This window comes from Gymnodraco acuticeps, unplaced genomic scaffold (assembly GCF_902827175.1).
Source record: "Gymnodraco acuticeps unplaced genomic scaffold, fGymAcu1.1, whole genome shotgun sequence".
Lineage (NCBI taxonomy): Eukaryota > Metazoa > Chordata > Actinopteri > Perciformes > Bathydraconidae > Gymnodraco > Gymnodraco acuticeps.
In genome coordinates this window covers 1,088,373-1,114,541 of record NW_022991818.1, presented here as the reverse complement: position 1 = coordinate 1,114,541, position 26,169 = coordinate 1,088,373, and the positions used below count along the sequence as shown (strand labels likewise).

The window sequence follows — 26,169 nt, the reverse complement described above, 5'->3', positions numbered from 1 at the left end:
TTGACAATCACCTTCCCTGAATTTCACTCAGGTGTAACTAAAGTCTGCTTTAAGGGTTGTTTATATTTCACATCATTAATCAGAATCTGCAAAGTAACTAAACTAAATGTAGTGGAGTAAAAATACCAGGTTAACCTCTGAATTGTAGTGGAGTAGAATTACAAAGTAACAATGAGCTGTCGTGTGGGTATATATTAATGCTGCCCATTATGGATATAAGCGATTTTTACCCATTTAGTAATTACATGTTTTAAATGTGTACACACCAATGTGTTTCCTATCGCCTAAACCTCCAGGGCTGTACACAGTTTAATACTGGCAACTTCTAATTTTGGGAAAAACGTCTTTTAAAACTACAATTCCCAGTAGAGACGTGCCATAGAGAAATTGTGCGAAACACAATAGCCAGCATGTGTATTTCTCGGGGGGCGTTCGAGTCCAGTTTTGAATAGTCTGCCGTGGTTTCGTTCCATTTCAAAGAGCTTGACGCTCGGCGTAACCTTGGCGCACTGCCACTCCAACATCACAGGGTTAGTCAACGGGACTGTAGTCCCAAACGATAGCTGGGGATTATGGGTAGTGTAGTGTCTTCGGCCATCCTAAATCTCGAAATGTCCCGTCTGTTTCTGGTGACTTTATTTATGGCTAAAAAGCCCAAGATTATAGAATTAAACAAATAAATAAAAACAAGGATAATTGTGTGTTATTGTTGAGTAAATAACAGTGTGTTATTTAGAAAAGAATAACAAATTAGAAGGAAAAGATTTTAAAAAATACAGATTTCAGTATTTTGAGGCTCTAAACCCCATTTATTTTCCTCACAGACGTTTATACGATTTAAAATAAAAACAAATAAAAAGATAACACACTGGCATGTAATTTACGTTAGAATAAATAGAATGGTTTTGAATAATAGATGATAGTAAAATCTACGTCACTTTACAGCCCCGCCCACTTTTGGGGAAACCAACGCTGTCATTTGAACGGCGATCAAGCCTGAAGCCACAGAGCTCTTCTTTTACTGTCCTTTCTTCTTAGAGGAAGTACAGAAACACGTAACTCTGGATTTGTTTTAATCTTTGAGGTGCAATAAACGACACAGCAGCTTTTTGTCATGTTAAAACTATTATTTTCTGCCTCGCTCATGAGAGTAACAGCTGGCGAAATTACAGCCTCGCCTACTGATTTTAATTTAACCATATATCGAGCCTGATTCTCGATTTCAAATGTGTGCTCTAAAATGATATTTATAAATGACTATTATCATTATTATAAGAAAGACAATAAATGGCAAAGATATGTAGAAAATAAACGTATTTAAGATACGTTCATAACGAACGTAACGTGGGAGAAAATATGTTTCTAGAAGATATGTAGAAAATAAACGTATTTTAGATACGTTCATAACGAACGTAACGTGGGAGTAAATACGTTTCAAGCTAAACGTAATTCAGAATGCAGTTTAGTTCTGTGGGAACGTAATTTTTAGGAGACAGGGTTGGTTGATCGGCAATCCCCATGAAAGACTTCATAAATACTCCCAGTGCTTTTTCTGGGTTTTCCTCATGGCAAACATCAAACCATTGCACATTCTTTACCTCCTCTACAAAGTGTCCCTGATTAAACCCCTTATAAGACCTTCTATCATTTATCTTGGAGCCAGCCTTAGGTATTTTGGTCTTGCGTACTATAGCAACTAGGTTATGATCACTAACTGTGCCAACTGTGAGTGACAAGAGAGGGGAAAGGAGGAAGGAGGGAAGGAATAGGACTGAAGTGGCAGGAGAGAGTAGTGATAGCAGCAGGGAAAAATAGAGATTATAATAAGGAGTGGGTTATGAACAACATTATGAAAGTAATAAACAATAAAAGGTATTGGAGAAAGATGTTATTATAAAAATAGGATGTCATAAAATGAAGGTAAAGGAAGAAGGGAATAACGGACAAAAACATGGAGGTAGAAGAAGAGGAGAAAGACAGGGAAAGACAAGATTAGCATTACAAAGGGGAGTATTGAAGGAAGAAAAAACAAGGTGGGAAATGGCAAAACGTAAGAATAACAAAGAGAAGAAAGAAGAGCGTGAAAGAAAGGGTAAGGAGAGGACAAAAACGAAGTGCAGAAAAGTATGGATAAACTGTGAAGAACAAGAAAAAACAAGAGGCAAAAAGTGAATTTCCATGCCCTGTTTCATGTCCTGTTTGTGCTGCTTGGTCCCACACTGCCCTTTCTTGTGTCCTTTATAATTATGGATTATATTCATTTATACGTCAGTACACTTGGTGCACTTATACATTAATGCCTCTCGTGTTTATGTTTTTAACACGGTGAGCTGCACTTGAAAATGGTTCCTTTTGGACTGCCTGCATTTCCCTCTCATACATTATTAAAGAGGGGAAATGTGGGGAGCGAGATTAAAAAGACAAAGCGAGAAACTTGACAATTAGAAGAGGGTGAGAAGTACACAGTAGTGTGTGTGTGTGTGTGTGTGTGTGTGTTGTGTGTGGGTGTGTGTGTGTGTGTGTGTGTGTGTGTGTGTGTGTGTGTGTGTGTGTGTGTGTAGTGTGTGGGTGTGTGTGTGTGTGTGTGTGTGGGTGGTGTGTGTGTGTGTGTGTGTGTGTGTTGTGTGTGTGTGAGTGTGTGTGTGCTGTGTGTAGTGTGTGTGTGTGTGTGTGTGTATAGTGTGTGTGTGTGTGTGTGTGTGTGTGTATAGTGTGTGTGTGTGTGTGTGTGTGTGTGTGTGATTCATTCTGTGGGTGCTTCAGTTGATTACTCAGAGGAAGCACTAGAGGAAAATGTGTGCCACAGATTTGTAAGAAAAATTGGAGAGGGTATAACACTGGAATTAGGCAAAATCGAAATGCTTTACTAACGCACTGTGGTGACAGCAGGCGTGTGGTGTGTGGATCCTGTCACATGCTTCACATTCACCGCTGTTACTCGCATCAGAGTACGGTAAGATGACGCCGATCCCTCCATCCCACTCAGCCGACAGCAAATGGAATGAAGGTCGGCATGAGGGCCAAGCTAACGCTCCATTCCTGTTAATCACATCCACTCAGCAGTGAGGTTATAAGACCTCTTTACGTATGGCGCTGGCACTTCTTGAATTTCAATGTTGTCATCTATATGTATGAAATAAAATAAAAAGTGTTCTCCTTCTCAGAGGGAGCCGCATTCACTGCGTTCTGCCATCCCTCAGAACGAGGCGTAATTTGTTATAATTCTGTGCCATCAATCACTTTTTAGTGCGAGCATCCATTTTTCAAATGTTGGACATCTCATTTTGGAAGAAAACACTTAATTTATAGCCCTGTGGTTCTTCATATTTTATCGTGACAGAACTTGCATCAACATCCGTGCTGAAATGAAAGGAGCCTCTTTCCAAAATATTGAATGTTGGCACAAAATAATATTTTAACAGAGAAATTCGGCAGAATTTCCTTTCCTTTATGTTTTATATAGGTTTACCATGTAAATGGTCTGCAAAGGCTAAAATCCCAAAGTTCCCTCCAGAGGGAGTTTCTCTCCAACACACTCCCCTGCGCCTGAAACGCCTTGTTTTAAATCCTTAGTTTAATTCCTAAAACCAATCACAACATAGCCGGCCAGATGACCAATCAGAGCAGACTGGGCTCTGGTTTCAGACAGAGGGTGAAAAGAGGTGCTGCAGCACAGGCAGTATGGGAAAAAATAAGAGCTTTTTGGAACATTAAAGCATGGAAACATATCACAGTGGAGGCACAACATACTAATTTGTACCTGAAAATTAGCCATAATATGGCACTTTTAATGTCTCAGAAAATAGATATGTTAATAACACAAGTATTATTGCAGTAAGGACTGACAAATTCACCAATATAACTCAAATGTATTGTTGAAAGTGACAATAACACTTTAGTTACACTTTAATTTAAAAGTCTGAATAAACAAGAGGAAAAGCATTTCCCATTGTGTTCCTTTTGCTCACTCACTGCTTACAGTATTTGTCATGCATCGGTTCTCCTTTACAAAACAAACTCGCCTGCTACCTCGCTTACCAGTCACAACACAGAGTTGTGAATCATCAGCTGATGCCTGCGGTAGGCTATGCGGTATGCTAATATGCAAAAGCAAGCTTTGAAGTAAAATAAATGGCCCGCGCAGCACTACAGCCTCCCCAATGCCTTCAAGATTAATGCTAAAAGACACATAAGATTAATCATTTTGCATAGCTGCAACAGAAACCTGTCGGGTTGGCGAGGCATATTAATGTTTCGCGAGCAGCAGAGGAATTCTAACGGGGCACCGGAGGCTAATTTTAATCTCAGGTGTAAATGAGACACAGATTGTTCGTGTGCAGATATTGCCCGTGTGACATGTTAATGTACGATGAGAGAGGGGGGAGAAGAGAAACATACTGAAGGAGATAGAGAGCAGAAAAGTCTCAGCGGGGAACAGTTCTCAATGTCTGAATTATATTCACAGCACAACACAGACAAGGCTGCAGCAAACGTAATCAATGATCAAGAGTGTTTACTGTACGTGAGTGTGTGAGGAGGGGATTTTGGCAGACACTCAGTACAGGGTTTGCACAATTCAGTACTTAAACTGCACTATATTGCTACCAGACACATTTGGTTTATAATCAAAGCGCTTTCATGGGAGGATTATGCATACTGTACATTAGCATGCACCCTGCCGGATTTTTGCATGTCTGTTTTCTTATACTTTAAGTCCATTTGTTTTGCCATCTTGTGTCATGCCAACAAAATGAAAGACAAGAGAAGAAAGAAAAAATGATGGAAAGAAAAAAGAGCCATCTGTGTCTCCAACAGTAAAGATTGTGTCACAGCTGCATCATCTGTCACTTTAACTGCTCTGTATCTTAATTTCTATTGGATTAAAGCCAATGACGCTAAACAATTTGACAAAAATTACCTCAAGGTCCATTTGGTAGCTTTTCTAGAGCTTTAAATCAGATGAAGTTTGGCAGGGTTTTACACTAGTTGATTTTCACTGTCCTAATAATACAATTGAAATACAGTCTGGACATGGTGTCCATTGAAATGAACACATTGAGTTCCCCGAGAGAAACACAAACTATTTTATTTAGACTGTGGGCCTTTCTCATTTCTCAAATGTCCCCTCCTCGATTCCTCGGTCCTCCGGTAGTGACCCGGAAATGGATTTCAGCGCGCCATGTTGAAGGACATCTCATTTCTCTAAATGCACATCGAGGACCGAGGATCGAGCATCGAGGAGGCTCTCTGGAAGAGCCATAACCGAGGATACACTGATGGGTCTTCTGCGGATCCTCCGTGGATGTATTTCCGGCAACAGAGATGTTTCAAAGAGTCGTGACGCACAGCCGGACTTATCTCAGCCAATGACAGCTCTGCATGCATCCCCTGGATATTATTTTATTAACTGCTTTCATCGCAACACGATGTTTACAGTGAGAACAGCTGTGAGGTCCGTGCAGAAAGCAGAGCAGTGTGTATAATATATCACTCAGTATAACAGGCCTACTCTCTTTATTTGCTGTAGTTTAGTAGATATCTACAAACAAAGAGTCGATATTTGTCTAAGACCATTCAGTGCTTAGTGTATCCTGATTATGCTTTAGGAGCTGTAGGTGTGTGTTGTACAGTGTGTGTGTGTGTGTGTGTGTGTGTGTGTGTGTGTGTGTGTGTGTGTGTGTGTGTGTGTGTGTGTGTGTGTGTGTGTGTGTGTGTGTGTGCGTGTTGTACAGTGTGTAGGTGTTTGTGTGTGTGCGTATGTGTGTGTGTGTGTGTGTGTGTGTGTGTGTGTGCGTGTTGTACAGTGTGTGTGTGTGTGTGTGTGTGTGTGTGTGTGTGTGGTGTGTGTGTGTGTGTGTGTGTGTGTGTGTGTGTGTGTGTGTGTGTGTGTGTGTGTGTGTGTGTGTGTGTGTGTGTGTGTGTGAGCGCGTAGATGCGGCGGACAGACAGGTCTCAGTTGGTTTGGTGTCCTTTGCTTACTTTTAGTACTTGTAAATAAAACTTTTGGCCCGTAATTTCAATTCCCCATTTCAGCGACCAGAGACGGGGGGATATATCCAGTCTCCGATATGTTATTATGAGAGTGCTCTCATACTTGTTTGAATCTGAAATTGTATATATTTATATAAATATATATATAAATATATATGTGTGTATCAGTGGCGAACCGTGTCTATCACAACTGGACCTTCGGTAGACACACACCACCCCCCCCCACCTCCGAGGCATTATAATGTCCGTCTTTTCTCTGAATTGTCGTCTTGAAAAGGGTAGGCTACTCACAACAAAACGGCATGAATTGCTTCGTCGCATTCATCTAGATCCTCTGTCTCTCTCGAGCCAGTTAACTAGCGGGCCTTCTCATGAACACATCTGTCCATCAGACAGAGGGCTGCTGTGCCTCCTGTCATCATTAATGGACGTCTCTTTAAAATGACCGCTCAGAGGAGAGGATTTAGAATTTCTCTAAACGCCTGGTGCTTCCCCTCCTCTCTCCTCGGTTACCCTCCTCGATTCCTCCGCTCACATCTCCTGTGGGCGGGACTAAGACACCAGGATAGGAGTCGAGGAGGGGAGTCGAGGAGGGGAATTAGTCAAATGAGAAAGGCCCTGTGTGTACAGGCAAAGTTTACTTTATGTTATTTATATAAGTTACGTATTTATCACAGTATAATGACAGTGGCGAGCCGTCAGGGCCCTCTAGGCATATTTAAAAACATTCAAAAATATATTATTTTTTGTAATATATTTAAAAAAATATATTTTCTTAGTTATATTTTTCATTAGTTTTACCAAAATAGCTTGATTAATTGTATTTAAAATAACATTTCCAAATAAATCCTTTGAATCTGCCTATTCAGTTTCTGTTTGAATGTGAAGGGTTAAATGAAAGAAGCTCGTCTCTGCGAGGTGAAGACAGGAGCTGATTGGTGGTCCAGCTGTAAATTCACAGAGGGCCGAGCTATAGTAACTCAACGAGAGAGTAATGTAAAATGACTGTACAATGGACCAATCATATATTCCCTCTAAATGGGTGGGTTTTATTATCGCGGACTTTATGACAAGTTCCGCCCACTGTGAAGCTTTTCTTGTTTCCATAGCAACAACAACTTCCTGTGTCAACAGCGTAAACTCCCATTCAAAATAAAAGCATGCCAAATTACACTTAAGACACACAACTGCAACGAAAGTAACAAACACAATGCATTATCCTTTTCAATTTAAAAGAACAGAAATTGGGTTATTTACAGGTGTTGTTTTGTGTGGTAGAGGGTATTTCATTGATGTGTTTTGCACCCTGGGCCGTTGGTTTGGATATTCCGCTGAGACGTAATAACTATTTTTCACGGGTTTAAGGGGTGGGGGTCAGACGGCCTAGGTATAAAAGTCACGGCTCGCCACTGTATAATAAGGATGTCTTAACCTATAGAAAAGGAACAATATTTGACTGTCCAAACAGGTTTAAAACGGCAGTGCTGGTGTGATGAAGATTTAATGTACTCCGATCAGCAGTTTTGTCCAATTGCCCACAATAAAGGGTTTTATTGATCCAATAACCGACTTATGCATACAGTACGATGCTCTAAAATGTCATCACTCAGGCTTCCTACTTCATTGATCTCTGCTTCCGACTTTAAACCGTATTTTATGGTACAGTAGCCGTTCAGATCAATTTCTACGCTACCCAATAATCGAGTGAGGAGGAGAAAATAAAGCAAATGAGACATATCCATACACTTAGTAAGGCTACTCCCAAAGCACACTGCTGCTTAAGGCAGGAAGGCCAACACAGATGCAATACAATATATTTTACAAGGACATTTGCTCCTATATCGTTTGTTAAAAATACCAAATTTAGATGGATGATAAACATAACAAACTAATCTCTTCTCATCCTGCACTTGTCCGCCGTAACCTTCGCTCCCTCTCCCCCTCTACCTTTGCCTCATCGGTGCTCTCAGCCCTCCCTTCCTCTGACTCGTTCCAACTCCTGCCTCCAAACTCTGCTGCAGAAACTCTCCTCTCTACTCTCTCATCCACTCTGGACTCTCTCTGTCCTCTCACATCTCGGCAGGCTCGTCAGTCCCCTCCTGCTCCCTGGTTAAATGATGCACTGCGTGCTAATATAACCGTCCTTAGGGCAGCAGAGCGGAAACGGTGGAAATCCAAACACCAAGACGACCTCCTAACCTATCAGGCTCTCCTCTCCTCTTTCTCTGCTTCGATCTCTCAGGCAAAAAGCACTTTCTTTCAAGATAAGATCCAATCTTCCTATTCCAATCCTAAAAAACTATTTTCCATCTTCTCCACCCTCTTGGACCCTCCAAAAGCCCCTCCCCCCTCCTCACTTCTGTCAAGCGACTTTGTTACCCACTTTGAAAAAAAGGTTGATGATATTCGCTCTTCTTTTTCTGACTCACCTTTACTCACCGCTGGGTCACCAGACCCTCCTTCCACTAACACACTAACCTCCTTTTCCCCTCTCTCTCCAAGTGAGGTTCTTACCCTCATTACCTCTGCCCGCCCTACCACCTGTCCTCTGGACCCTATCCCTTCAAACCTCCTTCAGACTATCGCTCCTGATATTCTACCGTTTCTCACCCATTTCATCAACACTTCTCTAACTTCTGGTCACTTTCCAAACAGTCTCAAGGAGGCAAGAGTAAACCCTCTCCTAAAGAAACCCACTCTCAACCCGTCTGATGTTATAAACTACAGGCCTGTCTCTCTCCTCCCGTTCCTGTCTAAATCACTTGAACGCGCTGTCTTTAAACAACTGTCCTGTTATCTCAATCAGAACAACCTTCTGGATCCGCACCAGTCTGGTTTCAAGGCAGGTCACTCCACAGAAACTGCTCTCATTGCTGTCACGGAGGAACTGCACACTGCCAAAACTGCATCCCTCTCCACTGACATCATCCTGTTGGACCTGTCTGCTGCATTCGACACGGTGAATCATCAGATCCTCCTTCGCACTCTCCAAAAACTTGGAGTTTCAGGCTCTGCACTTTCCCTCCTCACCTCATACCTGAAAGACCGTACCTACAGGGTGACTTGGAGAGGGTCTGAGTCCGACCCTTGTCAATTAACTACAGGGGTCCCTCAGGGCTCTGTTCTTGGTCCCCTCCTCTTCTCCCTGTACACAAACTTGCTCGGATCAGTCATTAGCCCGCATGGTTTTTCTTACCACTGCTACGCTGACGACACCCAATTAATTCTGTCCTTTCCCCGCTCAGAGACCCAGGTCGTCGCACGCATCTCTGCTTGTCTAGCTGACATCTCTCAGTGGATGTCTGCTCATCACCTCAAGCTCAACCTTGACAAGACTGAACTGCTCTTCCTTCCGGGAAAAGATTGTCCCACTCTTGACCTAACAATCAACATCGGCACCTCAGTTGTTTCCCCGACTCAGACTGCAAGGAATCTGGGTGTGACCCTAGATAACAATCTGTCCTTCACTGCAAACATCGCTGCTACAACCCGTTGCTGCAGATACACGCTTTACAACATCAGGAAGATACGTCCCCAGCTGACACAGAAAGCGACTCAGGTTCTGGTCCAGGCTCTCGTCATCTCACGCCTAGACTAATGCAACTCCCTCCTGGCTGGTCTACCTGCATGTGCCATCCGACCTCTGCAGCTCATCCAGCATGCAGCGGCTCGTCTGGTCTTCAACCTTCCTAAATGTTCCCACACCACTCCGCTCCTCCGCTCCCTTCACTGGCTTCCGGTAACTGCTAGAATCCACTTCAAGACACTGGTACTTGCTTACCATGCTGCGAATGGATCTGGCCCTTCGTACATCCAGGACATGGTTAAACCGTACACCCTAGCGCGTGCACTACGCTCTGCATCAGCCAAACGACTCGCTGCACCCTCTCTGCGAGGGGGACCCAAGTTTCCATCGGCGAAAACACGTGGGTTTGCTGTCCTGGCTCCAGGATGGTGGAATGAGCTCCCCATTGACATCAGGACAGCAGATAGCTTGCATATCTTCCGGCGCAAACTGAAAACTCATCTCTTTCGACTCCACTTCGAGCGATAGAACTATTAACGAAGCACTTTTATACTAATAAAGGACTGGCTTACCTAAAGCCAGTTGAGTAGCACTTGAAATGTTTGGCTCTATGAAACCTGATGTACTTATATGATTCTGTTTTCTTCAAGTTTGTATTTTGTTGGTCGAACGCACTTATTGTAAGTCGCTTTGGATAAAAGCGTCAGCTAAATGCAATGTAATGTAATGTAATACTGACCCTCCATTTGAAGAACACGATACCCAGATGGCAAAGTTCCAGTGACAAAGATAAATAAGTAAAAAACACGTTCCTGGAGAATTTCCAGAAACTTTCCCTGAAGTGGACCTTTTTAGAGGTGGACATTTAATTATAGTTCAGCAAGCACACCAGCATGTTAAGGTAGTTTGGAGAACCACCTGACATTTCTCGTTCATGTTGGACTTTTATGAACAATCAATGTGTTTAAAAATATGAAATCTGTAAGGCCACAGCATGCTTAAAATGTAAAACAACCTTTAAATCCAGAGGCAGAAATATCAGGTTTAAAGAAAGATTTGTAGTCTTTCTTTACTTGCCATTAAACCATTAATGGCATTGCGATTACATTTAACTTCAACATCATTAAAATGCAACCTAATTTAAAACGTTGTAGATTGTGGACGCTGATTGCACCATGAGTTGTGAATCATTTGACCCCGTATCTGCCTTGTCTTTGTCCGGTTCAAAAACGATATTGCCCTACTGATATCCAAGCGCCATTAAGTCTTGCAACTGAGTGCAATCTACCTTTTTTGTTTTTTGCATCTGATTGCAATTATCCATGTGGCAGAGTATGTGCTTACGGCCAATTTGTCAGTTGCTAAGAGTGAGTCAGCTGAAGCTGGAGGTTTTTTTCAGGGGGTGCTAACCAGAGTGCCACCTCCATCCAAACCTGCCATGGGCAATTAGGAGATTGGAAAAGGATAACGTAAGCCAAGAGCTTTTGGAAAAGAGCGAGAGTGAGTATGTATTTCGTTTTTTCTATCATAACCATATTTTTCATCAATTCTTTCCTCATTTTTTTCTTAATGCACTTTGAAAAGTGACAAGTAGGGGAGCTTTATTCATCTATTTTTCATGACACAACGGTCATTGCATCCTGTCACTGCATTCAAAAATAAATGATTTTGAGTGGACACCTTTTATAGATGCCACCAACTCTCCTTTCTCATTTTACTGTAACTGCTGGTGGCAGTTAGCGCTGCTCTTTGGGAGATGGACTGCAATCTGGTCCATTTGCAAAGAAAAACTACATTAGTGTGCAAGTTTCGGCGCACACTTATTGGCCCCTCGGAGTCTGCAGCCATGGACCATTGAGCAAGAATGCTAAATTGAGCATGCTAACCACAACATTACAGCATACTCACAATATCAATGCTAATATGCTAATTTTAAGAAGAAGAGATTTCCACCACGATCACAACCTGTGCGTTATCATGGCAAGATTTGCTTATTTCTACTAACGTACAGGTGATGGTTTCATTCAGTATCACAGTAAGTCATGTCAATACATGAGAAAGCACTATGACAAAGCCCTCCGACTGCCCCACTAAAATGCAATGCAATGCAGCCATCATGGCAAACAAATGCATAACCCCATCCGCTATAACATCTTCATGAAAAAAGACATCTAAATGTACATTTCTCCACATCTAAAGACCAGCACATATTTAATTCACTCCCTCCCGATTCAACATTTCATATCACTTTCAATACGTTACGTCATATTCAATCCAGCCCTTTTTATTTTGGTCCATTCTCCTTTTCTTTCTTCCTTTCATGGACTTCATTGTGACAAAGGTCACTTACATTTACAATAGTGAAAATGATCAGAGCAAGGAATGAAAAAGAATAACAAGGATACGGTGGGCAGGAGAGATTTGTAAGACTGAGAGAAAGGACATATTGCTCTTGCACAAAGATCCTGCGAAACCCAGAAACTCTTTCGTACCTATCACCTCTCTGATGATGGCCATTCTGCTGATAATGTTCATTTCTTCTGAAGCAGGTTGTTTGTCTGCAGCTTTTATGTTTCACAGCAATCATGCCCAAAGAAAAAATCTGAGGATGCTCGCAGTGTCATCTTGTGTGATGTGATTCACCTGTGTGTGCACTCTGCAGGTGATCATCAGAGCGACTGGGAACACCTGAGTGTGGTTCGGTTGTGTTGCTTTTGTTTCTTGCCATACCTTGTCAAGTTAATATGTAATTGCAAGTGTATTATGTCATTTATCTTAGCCAGAAATGGTTAGTTGAAATCATAATTTAAATCTATAAATAACCTGGGTTGCCAGCAATCAAGCTTAACAACGTAATGATACAAAACGTTTGAAGACAAAGGATATGTATATATTATGCTATAAAGCATCACTGAATAAAATTAAAAGATCATACATCAAATACTCATTTCAAATAACCAGACGAAACATATGGAAATATGTGTTGCCATACAGTGATTTTGGAGACGTCTTAAACAAATGTTATGATCAATATGCCATCACTGTGTACAAAAACAGTGTGTAACTGTATGACAGAGGCCTATAATTATTTCAAATACAACATAATGCATCAGTTTGTAAACAATATGCTGCGTGCCTGTGCTGCTACAGTACAAAGCTCCCAGGTGTGTGCGGTAGTGTGTGTGGGTGTGTAAGTGGTCCCCCAGGACACCAGCGTAAATTAATACCGTGTCCTCCGTCAACCTCCCCTTAATAAGGCTTTTACTGTAAGCCAATTTTGAATGGTGAGATGTTATTGCTTTCTTCAAAACCTTTCCTCTGGCTGCAATGCCTGAAGAAGTAACCTATTATTTTTCAGCTGCAAACGCAGCACTGCAACTATATTGATACGACAAAGTTGATTAACCTGGCAATGAGTTTTGGGAGTCCAACTGAAATTGTATTATGTATTTCTCTGTTACAGCACACAGCAGGAAACGCAAAAGAGTACTTTACTGTTAACGAGTTCAAAAAACCTATATTTATAATTTGGCATGGAATAATGTTTGAACAATGACATTTTGTGCTGTAAGAAACAGTGAGTAGAACACATATCCACAAAATGTACTTTGAACAATGTTAGGAAACTTTCAACTTTAGATTGTGTATCACATCCTCTTTTATGGAAACACATTAAACAAGTTGTGACTTTCAAGGTGAACTTAGCAGCTGAAATCAGTAGGTGACAGTGATAATGGAGAACAAGGTATTTTTTAAACTACAAATTGACTGTGTTCACCATCTGCTTCTGTATGCTTGTGGAACCTTCACAGATGTGACTTAGCCTCCGGCTACAGAGGAAGTCATTTCAAGGTAGACAGCTTATCAAGATAAGGGAAAGGCATTGTGATTTTCTCAGGTTTAAAATGGAATATTGCAGCTTGTAGAAAAATGTAATTACATGATTCCCCTTTTGATACTTGTGTCCAGCAATGACATTTGACTCACCTGGGCTTCATTGTCTTTGAGCAGTCTTTTAATTCGGGCTCCGCCAGGGTCGTCCGTCACGTTAAGAATAACCACACTCTTCTTTTCCCAGCCAATGAATGAACCATCTGTCATACCCTCCACCATGGCCAGGAAGTCCTCGTAGCCATGGTGACGGGTGGTCACCACAGAGAAGGAGGTCCAGTCGTACTCTTCAAGCACCTCGAATATGACCTCCAGCTGAAGGGCGGTGGAGCAGGTGAACTGGAGATAGATGGAGCCGCTTTCCTGCAATGAGACATAGAGAGAATATGAACCCATGATTACATTAGGGCAATCAGGTAGGCATTATAGTATATTAATGTATGTCTTATATCTTGTATTGAGTGGTGTTGAGTAACCATGTGTATATGGGTACAGCATTGTGTACTAAACCACTGCTGTGTTTCCAAGAACTGGAACAAACCCAGATTTAGAGAGCAAAGAAGTATCATAATAAAACCTACATGAATACATTAGGAGACATACTGTGCAAAGAATATATCAAAGTCAGTAAGGGAATGGTGTAAGGTTATGCTATAGATATGTGACTGTGTAAAGGGACTGTTTTGGATGACTGTGGTGTTCTTGCAATTAAACACACGGAAACGTAAGCGCCTGTCTCCAGTCTTTTTTCTTGAGATATCCAGTAAACAATCACAATTATTACACTGAACAAAAATATAAATGCAACACTTTTGTTTTTGCTCCCATTTTTCATGAGATGAACTCAAAGATCTAAAACATTTTCTATATACACAAAATAACCATTTCTCTCAAATATTGTTCTCAAATCTGAAAAAATCTGTGATAGTGAGCACTTCTCCTTTGCCGAGATAATCCATCTCACCTCACAGGTGTGGCATATCAAGATGCTGATTAGACAGCATGATTATTGCACAGGTGTGCCTTAGGCTGGCCACAATAAAAGGCCACTCTGAAACGTGCAGTTTTGCTTTATTGGGGGGGTCTGGGGGGGTCCGAAAACCAGTCAGTATCTGGTGTGATCACCATTTGCCTCACGCAGTGCAACACATCTCCTTCGCATAGAGTTGATCAGGTTGTTGATTGTGGCCTGTGGAATGTTGGTCCACTCTTCTTCAATGGCTGTGCGAAGTTGTTGGATATTGGCAGGAACTGGAACACGCTGTCGTATACGCCGATCCAGAGCATCCCAAACATGCTCAATGGGTGACATGTCCGGTGAGTATGCTGGCCATGCAAGAACTGGGATGTTTTCAGCCTCCAGGAATTGTGTACAGATCCTTGCAACATGGGGCCGTGCATTATCATGCTGCAACATGAGGTGATGGTCGTGGATGAATGGCACAACAATGGGCCTCAGGATCTCGTCACGGTATCTCTGTGCATTCACAATGCCATCAATAAAATGCACCTGTGTTCGTCGTCCATAACATGCGCCTGCCCATACCATAACCCCACCACCACAATGGGCCACTCGATTCACAACATTGGCATCAGAAAACCGCTCACCCACACGAGGCCACACACGCTGTCTGCCATCTGCCCTGAACAGTGAAAACCGGGATTCATCCGTGAAGAGAACACCTCTCCAACGTGCCAGACGCCATTGAATGTGAGCATTTGCCCACTCAAGTCGGTGACGACGACGAACCGGAGTCAGGTCGAGACCCCGATGAGGACGACGAGCATGCAGATGAGCTTCCCTGAGACGTTTTCTGACAGTTTGTGCAAAAATTATTTGGTTATGCAAACCGATTGTTGCAGCAGCTGTCCGAGTGGCTAGTCTCAGACGATCTTGGAGGTGAACATGCTGGATGTGGAGGTCCTGGGCTGGTGTGGTTACACGTGGTCTGCGGTTGTGAGGCCGGTTGGATGTACTGCCAAATTCTCTGAAACGCCTTTGGAGACGGCTTATGGTAGAGAAATGAACATTCAATTCACGGGCAACAGCTCTGGTGGACATTCCTGCTGTCAGCATGCCAATTGCACGCTACCTCAAAACTTGCGACATCTGTGGCATTGTGCTGTGTGATAAAACTGCACGTTTCAGAGTGGCCTTTTATTGTGGCCAGCCTAAGGCACACCTGTGCAATAATCATGCTGGCTAATCAGCATCTTGATATGCCACACCTGTGAGGTGGGATGGATTATCTCGGCAAAGGAGAAGTGCTCACTATCACAGATTTTTTCAGATTTGTGAACAATATTTGAGAGAAATGGTTATTTTGTGTATATAGAAAATGTTTTAGATCTTTGAGTTCATCTCATGAAAAATGGGAGCAAAAACAAAAGTGTTGCATTTATATTTTTGTTCAGTGTAGTTTTAGGGGACACAACAGTATTGCAATAAGATATATGTAACAATGTGTAAAATATGAACAAAAGTAAACAACAAGAAAAGCTGATATCAAATCGCTTTCATCAGTTTTGACCAAGTAAGCTTTTTCCTATGTTGGACAATTTGTTTGCGGTTATGAACAAATTCAGTCCAAGAAACACAGCTAGCACAACCACTAACAAGATACCGTGCTAGCATGTGTGATACTGACGATTGCTTGAATTCCATTAAGTTGCACTCTTTTCATTACATGAGATTTCTGAAAAGAGCTGGCGGTAGTCCTGGTAAGAATTCTTCAAAAATGATTATTCAAAATACGGTATTAAAGGTCCCATCATATGCTTTTCTGGTTATTACCCGTCCCCTTGTGTGTTTTACGTAGCTTTTTCTGCATGTAAACGGTCTGCAAAGTCACAAACCCTCAAAGTACACCCTGTAGCGAGTAAAACTCTAACACAGAAAAGACCTGTCTATGCTGCCCCAGAACGCCTCGTTGGAGATTTTTCTTTTTCCATTTTCTTCTTCCGGGGCAGGTTGACGTCACTAAGTCCAAATGGACCAATCCGCACACACACTCACTCAGCCTGAGCTCTGCGGAGCTCCGCACACACACAAACTCACTCCTGAGCTCAGGCGCAGCAACCAGGAAATGACACCAGTAATCCAGCTCACACTGTCCGCTCCTCGAGCCTCAAAGGGCGGAGCAGCGAGCCCTGCAACGTCCCGCCAACACGGCACCCAGACCCCACGCAGCATTCTCATCTGTTTATCCTTACTGGTGTCATTTTCTGGTTGCTAGCACACGCCATTGTAAAACATAAACACTGATGTTCCGCTGTAATGGTGATTGACTAATCAGAACAGAGTGGGCGAGCTGACCAATCAGAGCACAGTGGGCTCACAGGGAGGGGGGGGGGCAGGAGCTCCAACAAGGCGTGTAGGACAGAGAGTGAATGCACATACTATACAGAGATGCTGTATGAGAAAACCAATGTGATTTTGGAACATTGAAGAATGTAAATCTATTCTAGTAGACCTCAACAATGGAATTATGATCAGTAGAAATGGCCATGTCATGGGACCTTTAAGGTTTGAGTTTTTCCAGTTGGACAGTTGCGTTATGTGCTTCTGAAACGTTTATCTCCAATACAGACGGACACACTAACAAAGTAGCACCTTAACAATGGCATTCACTGCCTGCTTCATGTCAGGAAGGTAGTTCAGGGACTGTTGAACTCATACTGCAAGTCTCCAAATTGTTAAGCGCGTATCCAGACAGTAGCAGTCTAAGGTAGTTGTTATATTCTCATCCAGATTGTCTCTTTTCTTTGCCTCGTGGCAGTTTCACTGGGAGATGAATACTCAAGGGAATAACACAGCCTGCCTGTCAAAAAGAGTCATTGGCTTATGAATAAGGCTTTTAGAAACAGTGATAGCTTTCTCCTTTTCCAGTCACATTTAATGCACATTGATGAGCTGCTCACTGGTTGCAAGAGGAATTCATTTCATTATTTTCTTTATTGGATTTTTCTTAAACTAGAACAAAGGTAGAATCCATTTTGGTTAAGATTTAGAATGAATGTGAGCCTGAACAGTAAAATAAAGCAAAGGACCCAACAAATCATTATTTTGATCTTCCCATACATTAATGAAAGAGGCAGTGAGCAGGTGTTTGAATGAGTGATCAAAACTCTTTACATGTAGAGAATCAAAGGAGAACTCAAATGTCAACAGGGATAACTTAAGGTTAAGCTGCACTAATCTAGGCCAAACTAGCATCAGCCTGATTTCTAATGTAAACATTTCTGTAGAGCAGTGGAGTCTACAGGTAATGTGCTGGGAGTGAGTGGTGTGAGTGTAGTCTGAATCATTAAAACAACATTTGAATATCCTGTTGGAAGATGGAGCTAAAACACTCTACACTGAAAAAAACGGGGAGTAAGATTTACTTAGGAAAATCGAGGTAACAAATTGCACTCAGAAAACCTAAGTAAATGTAATAACGTGTGTTTTTAGCTGGGTCATTATCACTATAAAGTAACTTTGGTGTCCCCATCAGAATCACTCAGTTATCATGAAAATGTAGCAGAATAATGAAACTCTGAGGTCTTATTATAAAAGACCAAACATTTACACACATATCAGTACAATGATACGTCTCTTGAAATGTGTTTCCTTCATTTTACACCTTATTTTTTCATTGGATGTACGTGATTTTGGCATGTCCCACACACTGCTCTGCTAACTACAATGTAATGCAATGTGTGTAATAAGTGGTTAAATCATACTACAAAAAAAGTTGCAAAGTACGTTTTTTAACTTATATTTCGACATTTTAATCATATTATGTGTGTAGTTGGATGTTGTCAAGCTTAACATGTCCACTCTGTCATAGTGAAATGTCAATTAATATAAAAACCTTTCAGAAATTCGAAATATATTTGTTAAACAGTACACAGTCACCTTGTTAACTGAATCATGTTGCTAACTGAAGGTCCACCATGTGCTCATTAGATGCTAATATTAGCCAAAAATGTCCACCCTGTCATTGTCCACCCTGTCAGCAAGCCTTCCATAAATAATATAAAAAGTATTTGGATACAAATGAAATTAAGGCAAACTATTTGTACCATTGTCCACCCTGTCAGCAAGCCTTCCATGACAGGGTGGACATGGTACAAATTGTTTGCCATCATTTCATTATTATCCAAATACTTGTTCCATTAACTGAAATATATTGTTGAGAAAGGGACTATAGCTTTCAGAAAATGTACATTTTATAATCACTATGTAATTACAACGTATTAAATCTTTGAATTTTGTCCATGACAGGGTGGATACATTTTGCTGTTTTCATGTACTTGCAATTAATTTAAGTGTGGGAGCTTGACCAACATCCATTTCTAACAGCATAACGTATTCTTAATACAATGAATATGAAATTCAATGGAAAATCTCCGATTTTCTTTTTAGAAATGGGGAAGTCTCAAATGCACCGTATGGTGATATTGACTCAGCTTCTACTTACAGTTAAGAAGTGTTTCTTAATAAAGGCACTTAATTAAACTTTACTGTCACACTCAGTTTTTGTAAGTACATTTTACTTACTGTTGTATAGTAGATTTTACGTAAGATTACATTTGCATCTTAAAAAATATTTGGCTTTTCAGGTTGTTTTTACTTGCTATTCTTATCTTTGATTTAATAAATATGTAGGTAATATTTAAATATAATTATTAAGTATCATCAAATGCAATTCTTATTCAATAAAACTGTTTTACACGAAGGCTACTACAAAACATGAAACAGTAGACACTTTTAAACAACACATTTATTTTTGTTCTGTTGTCTGATACTAGGTATGATGAATCTACAGTTTACAATTATTTTAACAAATACTGCACATATATCAGTTAAATTAAACAAAGCAGGCACAGAAACACTGATATCCAGCCCTTTTCTTAAGTAAAAATATTCATACCACACTGTAAGAATACTCTATTACAAGTGAAAGTCTGGTAATGAAAATGTTACTTAAGTAAAAGTATAATTAGCTAAATGCTGTTTGAATATTACATGTAAAAAGTACCCTGTAGTACAAAATCCAATATTAACAAACACAAATGTAATAGCTCAAGGATTTCTAACAATATTTACATTTTTTTGTAAATTAGAAAACAGAACCTTATACTTTATAAACTCTATATAAGATAGTGAAGCACAAAGTACAATATTTACCTTTGATTTGTAGTGGAGTATAAAGTGCAACGAAAATAAAGTTCTCAAGTACCTCAAAATTCCACCACTGCTTAAGCAAAAATGTGGATTTTCAAGAGAAATCTTGAGGAAATTAAGTTCAAGAAAGATTTTTGCAAACGACAGAAGCGTATTTCAACTTTGATGTGTTACTAAGTTCATTGCATGGATGATGTCCGTGAGCAGAAGGCAGGCGTTCATCAAACATTTACACTCATCAAGCACCGCCGATCCCTTGATGGAGATGGACACGTTGGGAGGTGTGGCGTCTTCTTTTGCTGAACTTCATGGGGGACATGGATCTTCACGACACTCAGCATAGTACTTTTTCGACTATATCTTTGCCTCCATTCTGTCAAAACATGTAAATCAATGTTAACATACAGTACTGTAAACTTTTCTGTAAATGTACTAAGACTGATTGGGTTGAGCTATTTGATTTAGTATTTAAGTAGCCATTGATTTTACATGTTCTTTTTAAGCAGAGGGGATGGGGTAAGCTTCAAAGGGCTTTATTATCATATGCACAGTAGCTACAGTGTTGATATGGGAATTTATATTAACTCTTATTTGTTACGGTCAAAGTATTACTACAAGTAAGGAAGCTCAGTTTATTAAATGTTTGCTTTGTTCCCAACAGGAAGTAAACCTTTTTAAATAATTGGGTTCTACAAGCTCAAACTATCAATTTTCCTGAAAAACCCATTTTGAATCAGAATATTAAACATTGAAATTGAGTAAGTTTGAAAATATATATAAATATTATACAGTAAAATTAGATTCCAATGTACTTTATCTAAATGTTAACTTAAAAAACTGGAGACTGAAGAGGTTTTTTACATAATGGCAAGATGTACTTACCTTTAGAGAATAGAGATATTCATGTACAAACAGAACAGCAGGCACATTTGAACACAAATCAAGCAGAACATTTACCTGGTTTTCTTTAATCAGCTCCTCTGCAGACTCTTCCAGAAGCTCCATCAGGCGGGAGGGCGGCTTCCGTCTAACTTCAACGTGGTGCTGTTTAACAGACATGTCAATTAGTGTAGCGAACAAACATAACTGTAAGTACAGAAAGAAATTGGAAACAAAGATTATGCCTGAACTTCAATTTAACACGCTACAGAAGGAGGCACCAACAGTTCAACGGTAGTCTTCCTGGATCACCCCTCGCCTTCTTAACCCCGGGATTCCACCGGGTCCGTCTGTGCTGCGTTACGGCCCGTCCACACGGCAGCGTGCGTTGAAGCTTCAACGCTTCTCCCCTTTCACTTTGAATGGGGTGACGTCACGCTTTGCCGAACTGCATTGTGGTTCCGTCGCTTCGCTCGCGTTGCTCGCTTCAAAAGTTGAGCAATGTTCAACTTTTGAAGCTTCGGCGGAAGCGTTAGCCAATACAATCATAGGCCAGTACAAGCTCTAGCCCAGGGGTGGCCAACCAGTCAGAGGTTAAGAGCCACATTTAGTCTATGTTACTGCAAAGAGCCACATCAAACACACAGTCACTGATACCGCTTGTTTCAGTTTTTGTTTTCTGGAGACAAGATTTCAACCACGTCCCTGATGCATTTTTGTGGCATTGGGATATATATTTTTTAAATCCTCTGGAGCAGAGAGAGGAGCTGTGGATTATTGTTATTGATTAATGCATCAGTGTTTCTTAGGGTCAAAAACATTAAACTCACAACTTAAAATGAAAGCGTTTAGTTTATTTAATAAAAGAGCACATGTTCAATGTGAAAAGTATATATATATATATATCTATTTAAAAAAAAAAATTATATATATTTTTTAAACACCTTGAATTTCAGGGGAGGCGCGGGGCTTCGTTGGCGGGGCTCCGTAACACGGCGGGACGAAAGTAACACGGGACGAAAGTAACACGGGACGAAAGTAACACGGGACGAAAGTAACGGAGCGATGTTATCCGAGCCCAAACAACTTTGATCGGCCAAATTACGTCAGAATTATCAGCATTCAATACTTAACAGACCTAGTAAATATCAGGTTTAACTGTCAGGAGTAGGAGTCAGTGTCTCTCCCCCAAACTCACACATATACAATTCGATATGAACTGAAGAGCCGCATGAAACTAGGCAAAGAGCCGCATGCGGCTCGAGAGCCGCGGGTTGGCCACCCCTGCTCTAGCCAATCAAACCGCGTGCTTGTGTGTCCGGGGCGGGAGATTCATGTGATTGGTTGTTGGTCGAGTTTCAGACACGCCCGCCGGGAAGTTTCAACGCACGCTGCTGTGTGGACGCATGCGTTACGGCTGCGCCACGGTTTTGTTCCGATCTCCTACAGCAGGTAGATCGTGGACCGTTAAAAAAAAAAGTAACAAAATAAATAAAATAAAAATAATAATGTTTGAAAAATACGTTTTTAGATGTAAACCTATCATCCACCACCCCGTTATCAGGTGCCACTTGATTGACGTATATTTGAGACACCTCAATAATATAATACATTAACCGTGCTTTACGTGAACCTCATCATGACACAAGAGAGGATGGCAGGACTGCAATTTCCAGTGTTCAGTGAATGCAACAGAGGCAAGTCACCAGACCAATCAGAGAGTTGCATGGAAATACACGTGTACTTGTGTCATTCAAGCTCGGCTCTGTGTGTGTGTGTGGCAATAGCGCATTTAGTGTGATAGAGGGAAAGTGAGAGAGGGAGAGAGAGGGACCGGTGCTAGCGGGGACCGTGATGTTAGCATCTGGTTAGCTAGCTGCACTAACGGCCATAAGGAGCTGTTTCCACAACAAGCTGGAGGAGAGTCCTCCCCTGTCAGACTGAGGGGCTCATGTGAGCAAAAGACTACTAAAAAGTGTTGAGAACGGTTTTGTCACAAATTATTCAAAAGATTATTTCCGCGGCACACCTTCAAATGATCATTATAGTTATACAAACAATAAGAGAATAAATGAAAAACAGGTATGAAATACTATATGGCAGTAAAACAAGAATACAGTTTAAAAGGGGAGTGATTTGTAAAATATCCATAAAGAAAAAGAAAATCTGTTTCCAGTTCTGTTTCATATGGATGCTGAGAGAGGTATCCAAAGATCTCTTCATGTTGCTCTCAAAGTGCACCTGATTGATGCTTTCAACTTCAATATTTAAAAACAAATCTTCCCGGGGGAGCATCCCCCCCGGACCCCCCTAGAGGAGGTGAGGACCTAGAGGAGGTGAGGACCCCCCTAGAGGAGGTGAGGTCCGCCCCCCATTCATAAAAAATAGCACTTTACCCCCTATATGCCGTGAGCTGATTATGGAGCCTTCATTGTAACAGTAATTCAGATGCAATTAGCCTATATAAAAGGCCTCAAATTGGAAGCACTGTCTGGGCCATCTTTTTCACTCAATTCTGCAATAGGTAGATCTCGCCTTTCACCTAGGCCGAGGTCGGTGATCTTGGGCTTAAAAAGGTTGGTTACCACTGTCCTACAGCATCAAACCCTACCGGGCGTGTTTCAGAAGCGGAGCCTCTTGCATGCCGGCTCGCAGTTTTTGTTGATTTGGGCATATTTCCTGCACAAGCTACTTTGTAGGGCTGTCCCGAATACCATTGTTCGGGTCCGGATATTCGGTAGTAATCAGCAGCGAATATTCGGTGCGGAGAGATGTTTTTTTTTTTTTATAAAAAAAGTATTTCAAAAATATTTCATAACACGCTCCGAGACACCTGACAACACGCTGTTAAGCAGAAGCGCAGAAAGAGAATACTATTACGATTTATATTTATTAAATTGTCTCAGTACTCGCATTAATTAAAACTAAATGTGTCCTCTGCATTTAACCCAGCCGCAGTGCAGTGCCCGGGGACCAAATCTGGTTCCAAATTCCGTCTATAACGTTTTACAACCTGAAGATACAAAACACATATTTCTGTTAACAATAATACTTTTAATAACATAGCCGTAACAGTGGGCCTAACAGTGTAATACTTGTTACCGATACAGTAAACAGTATTTAAATAAATGAAGAACGAAAAATAAATGAACAAACTGTATGCCAATAATTGCCTTAGCCCCAGATGTTCCCACATTGCTCCTATTATTTTCACTATTCGGATAAAATTGAAAAACTAATATAAAAAAACAATTCGGTTGCTTGCTAGCAACTATTTCCCAAGCAAAGTAAGTGCACGATTTTATCATGTGTAACGTTACTGTTTAAACGGCGGATAAAGCAGCTTCATCATGGCAACTTGACAACAGCTAAGCTAAGCTATGCTAGTACTTACAGCATCCGGTGACTTTTCAGAGTTGTTGTGCCACCGTGGTAGGCCAGTTTCTTGTCGCATATTTGGCACACTGGCTTCTTCTTACCGTCGTCCAATTTAAAATGGTCCCACACAGCTGAAGTCTTCGGCATTTTGTGTTCAGGTGTGTGAAACGAGGTGAAGCGAGGTGACGCGTGCCGTGTGCGTTCGTGACTGTGAGTGAACGCGATGTCAGGAGCACAGGCTGAGATTGTATATATTTCCGCATTTTAACAGTGCAATTCAAAAGTATAAATATAGAATATGGCAATTCGCCTTTATTGATAGCATAGATTTAGGGGAAACATTTTTTTTTTGTTGAAAAAAACGAATATCCGAATAATGAAATTGAAACCCAAATAGTTGGCCAACGAACGAATATTCTAATAGTCGAATATTCGGGTACAGACCTACTACTTTGTACAGACAAAGTTAATAATAATAATTGTAATGAACGACATGAATCAAAGATGACATGAATCAAAGATGTGTTGCTGTATTTTAGTGGTAAAAAAATGCATTCATCATCATCATAATTATTCTATATATAATTTACAGTGCCTGTAAACCAGAGGAGAACACTTGCATTTATCCTCCTACTTGAAAGACTACGGAGAGATAGGGTCTTTTGGGGATTGACTGGATGCTCTGACCGGTCAACTTCCTGCCCGGCGCTATGCAACGCCTTGCGTCGCATCGAAAATAGACCAGCCGCCTATTTTTAGCGGAGCCCAGCGCCAAGACGCTTCTGGGACGATACTAGCCGTAACGCGGCACGTCTGGTGGAATAGCACCAATTGACTAGAGTGGCCGCGATCGCTATGAACGCCGCAGCGCAGCCGTAACGCAGCCGTAACACAGCCGTAACGCGCCGCAGACGGACCCAGTGGAAACTAGGGGTTAAGGCTGCAGTGAAACAGGCCGCATCACAGGCAGTTTACACAGATGGCAATGAATGTGACCCTTTTTTGGGGAATCTGGTGACGCTATCCGTCTCAATGTATACAGGAAAAAAAAAGCACACATGTGCATCACACACAGTCAGATGCGTGTGAGTGAACTGACTTGACTCCCACAGTAAAGGAAAACTCAGTTTGGAGACACACTGCTTGACTACCGAGCAGCATTTGAAAATGTAGTGCGAACACCACCAACAAAAAAAACTCTTCTGAACTACTAGTGCCCCATTGCCACATGTTGTATTCAAAACGGTGAATTTTGCCAGCTGTTAACTAATTTGAAGCAACTACTAAACCCATACTTGCCAACCCTCCCGATTTCATTGCCCTCTCCCGGTTTCCTCCCGGGGTCATATTTCTCCCGCATTTCTCCCGATTTCTGACCAAATCAGATTTACTCAGGACTGTTTCCACTCGGACTTTAATACAGCGACACCATTGTTTGGTTTCTATGGCAGCGCGTCTCTTTAGTAGCGCGCGCAACTGAAAGTCTGAGAGGGTGAGGAAGATAGTCACAGAAAACAGAACAAGAATCGACAACTCTACCCTCTGCTCACTCCTTTCCTGTAAAATACAGGTCCAGCCCACACATATGCTCCATCAAGGATGGTGCTACAGGCCGCAAGGCAGTGCAGTTACAACTACAATAAGCATGTTACTGTTAATCTAATACAGCTCCGGCGATCCACTAGCACAGGGGTCGGCAACCCCTGGCACGCGTGCCACCATTGGCACGCGGCACCGTAACCAGTGGCACACTAGGAATAAGTGGAATAAGTGTGCACAAATATTTTTATTTTAGGATCCTGAACGAGACCGCCGCCAGAGCGCGTCTCCCCGTTACCTGCAGAAGGAAGCCATGCACGCAACGCAGCCCCGCTCTCTTTAACTCCAGGCGACTTTCTGCCGCTTTCCTCTGTGGTGCAGTGCTGATCGTTTCACCACAGAGGAAAGCACTTCACAAATTGCAGTACCCATAAGGAGCTGTACACATGCCGCAGTTTTTGCGTGGCTGTGTCTTTAGTTGAAAGCCCAGTGGCGATCTGCTCATCGAAATAATATGCTACAAAGGGGCGGACTGGCCATCTGTGTGTTGAACTTTCCTGTCGGCTCCCAGACCGTAGTCGAGGAGGGCAGAAGCAACAAGCTTCAGGTTCAATATCCCACTTTAGCTTAAATGACTGGAGAGAAGCGAGCTCTTCTTGGGAGGCCGTTGCATTTATTTAGTTGTTCTTCTGTGTCACAAAATACATCACAGACCTCTGTTTTTCTGCTGCCTCGTTTCACTTCCAGAAACATACACACGATCGCTCACTGTCGCTCTACCATCCACACACAT

General features: G+C 41.6%; 1 protein-coding gene across 5 annotated transcripts in view; it reads right to left on the bottom strand.

The window, feature by feature from the left end:
- grin2da (glutamate receptor, ionotropic, N-methyl D-aspartate 2D, a) overlaps positions 1–26,169 on the bottom strand; it is a 408,557-nt gene that overhangs the window by 181,487 nt on the left and 200,901 nt on the right. For all 5 annotated transcript variants that reach the window (XM_034199694.1, XM_034199696.1, XM_034199693.1 and 2 more), the window contains one exon: positions 13,505–13,771. In XM_034199694.1, coding sequence (XP_034055585.1) covers positions 13,505–13,771 — 267 coding nt within the window. The remainder of the gene's footprint in view (positions 1–13,504; positions 13,772–26,169) is intronic.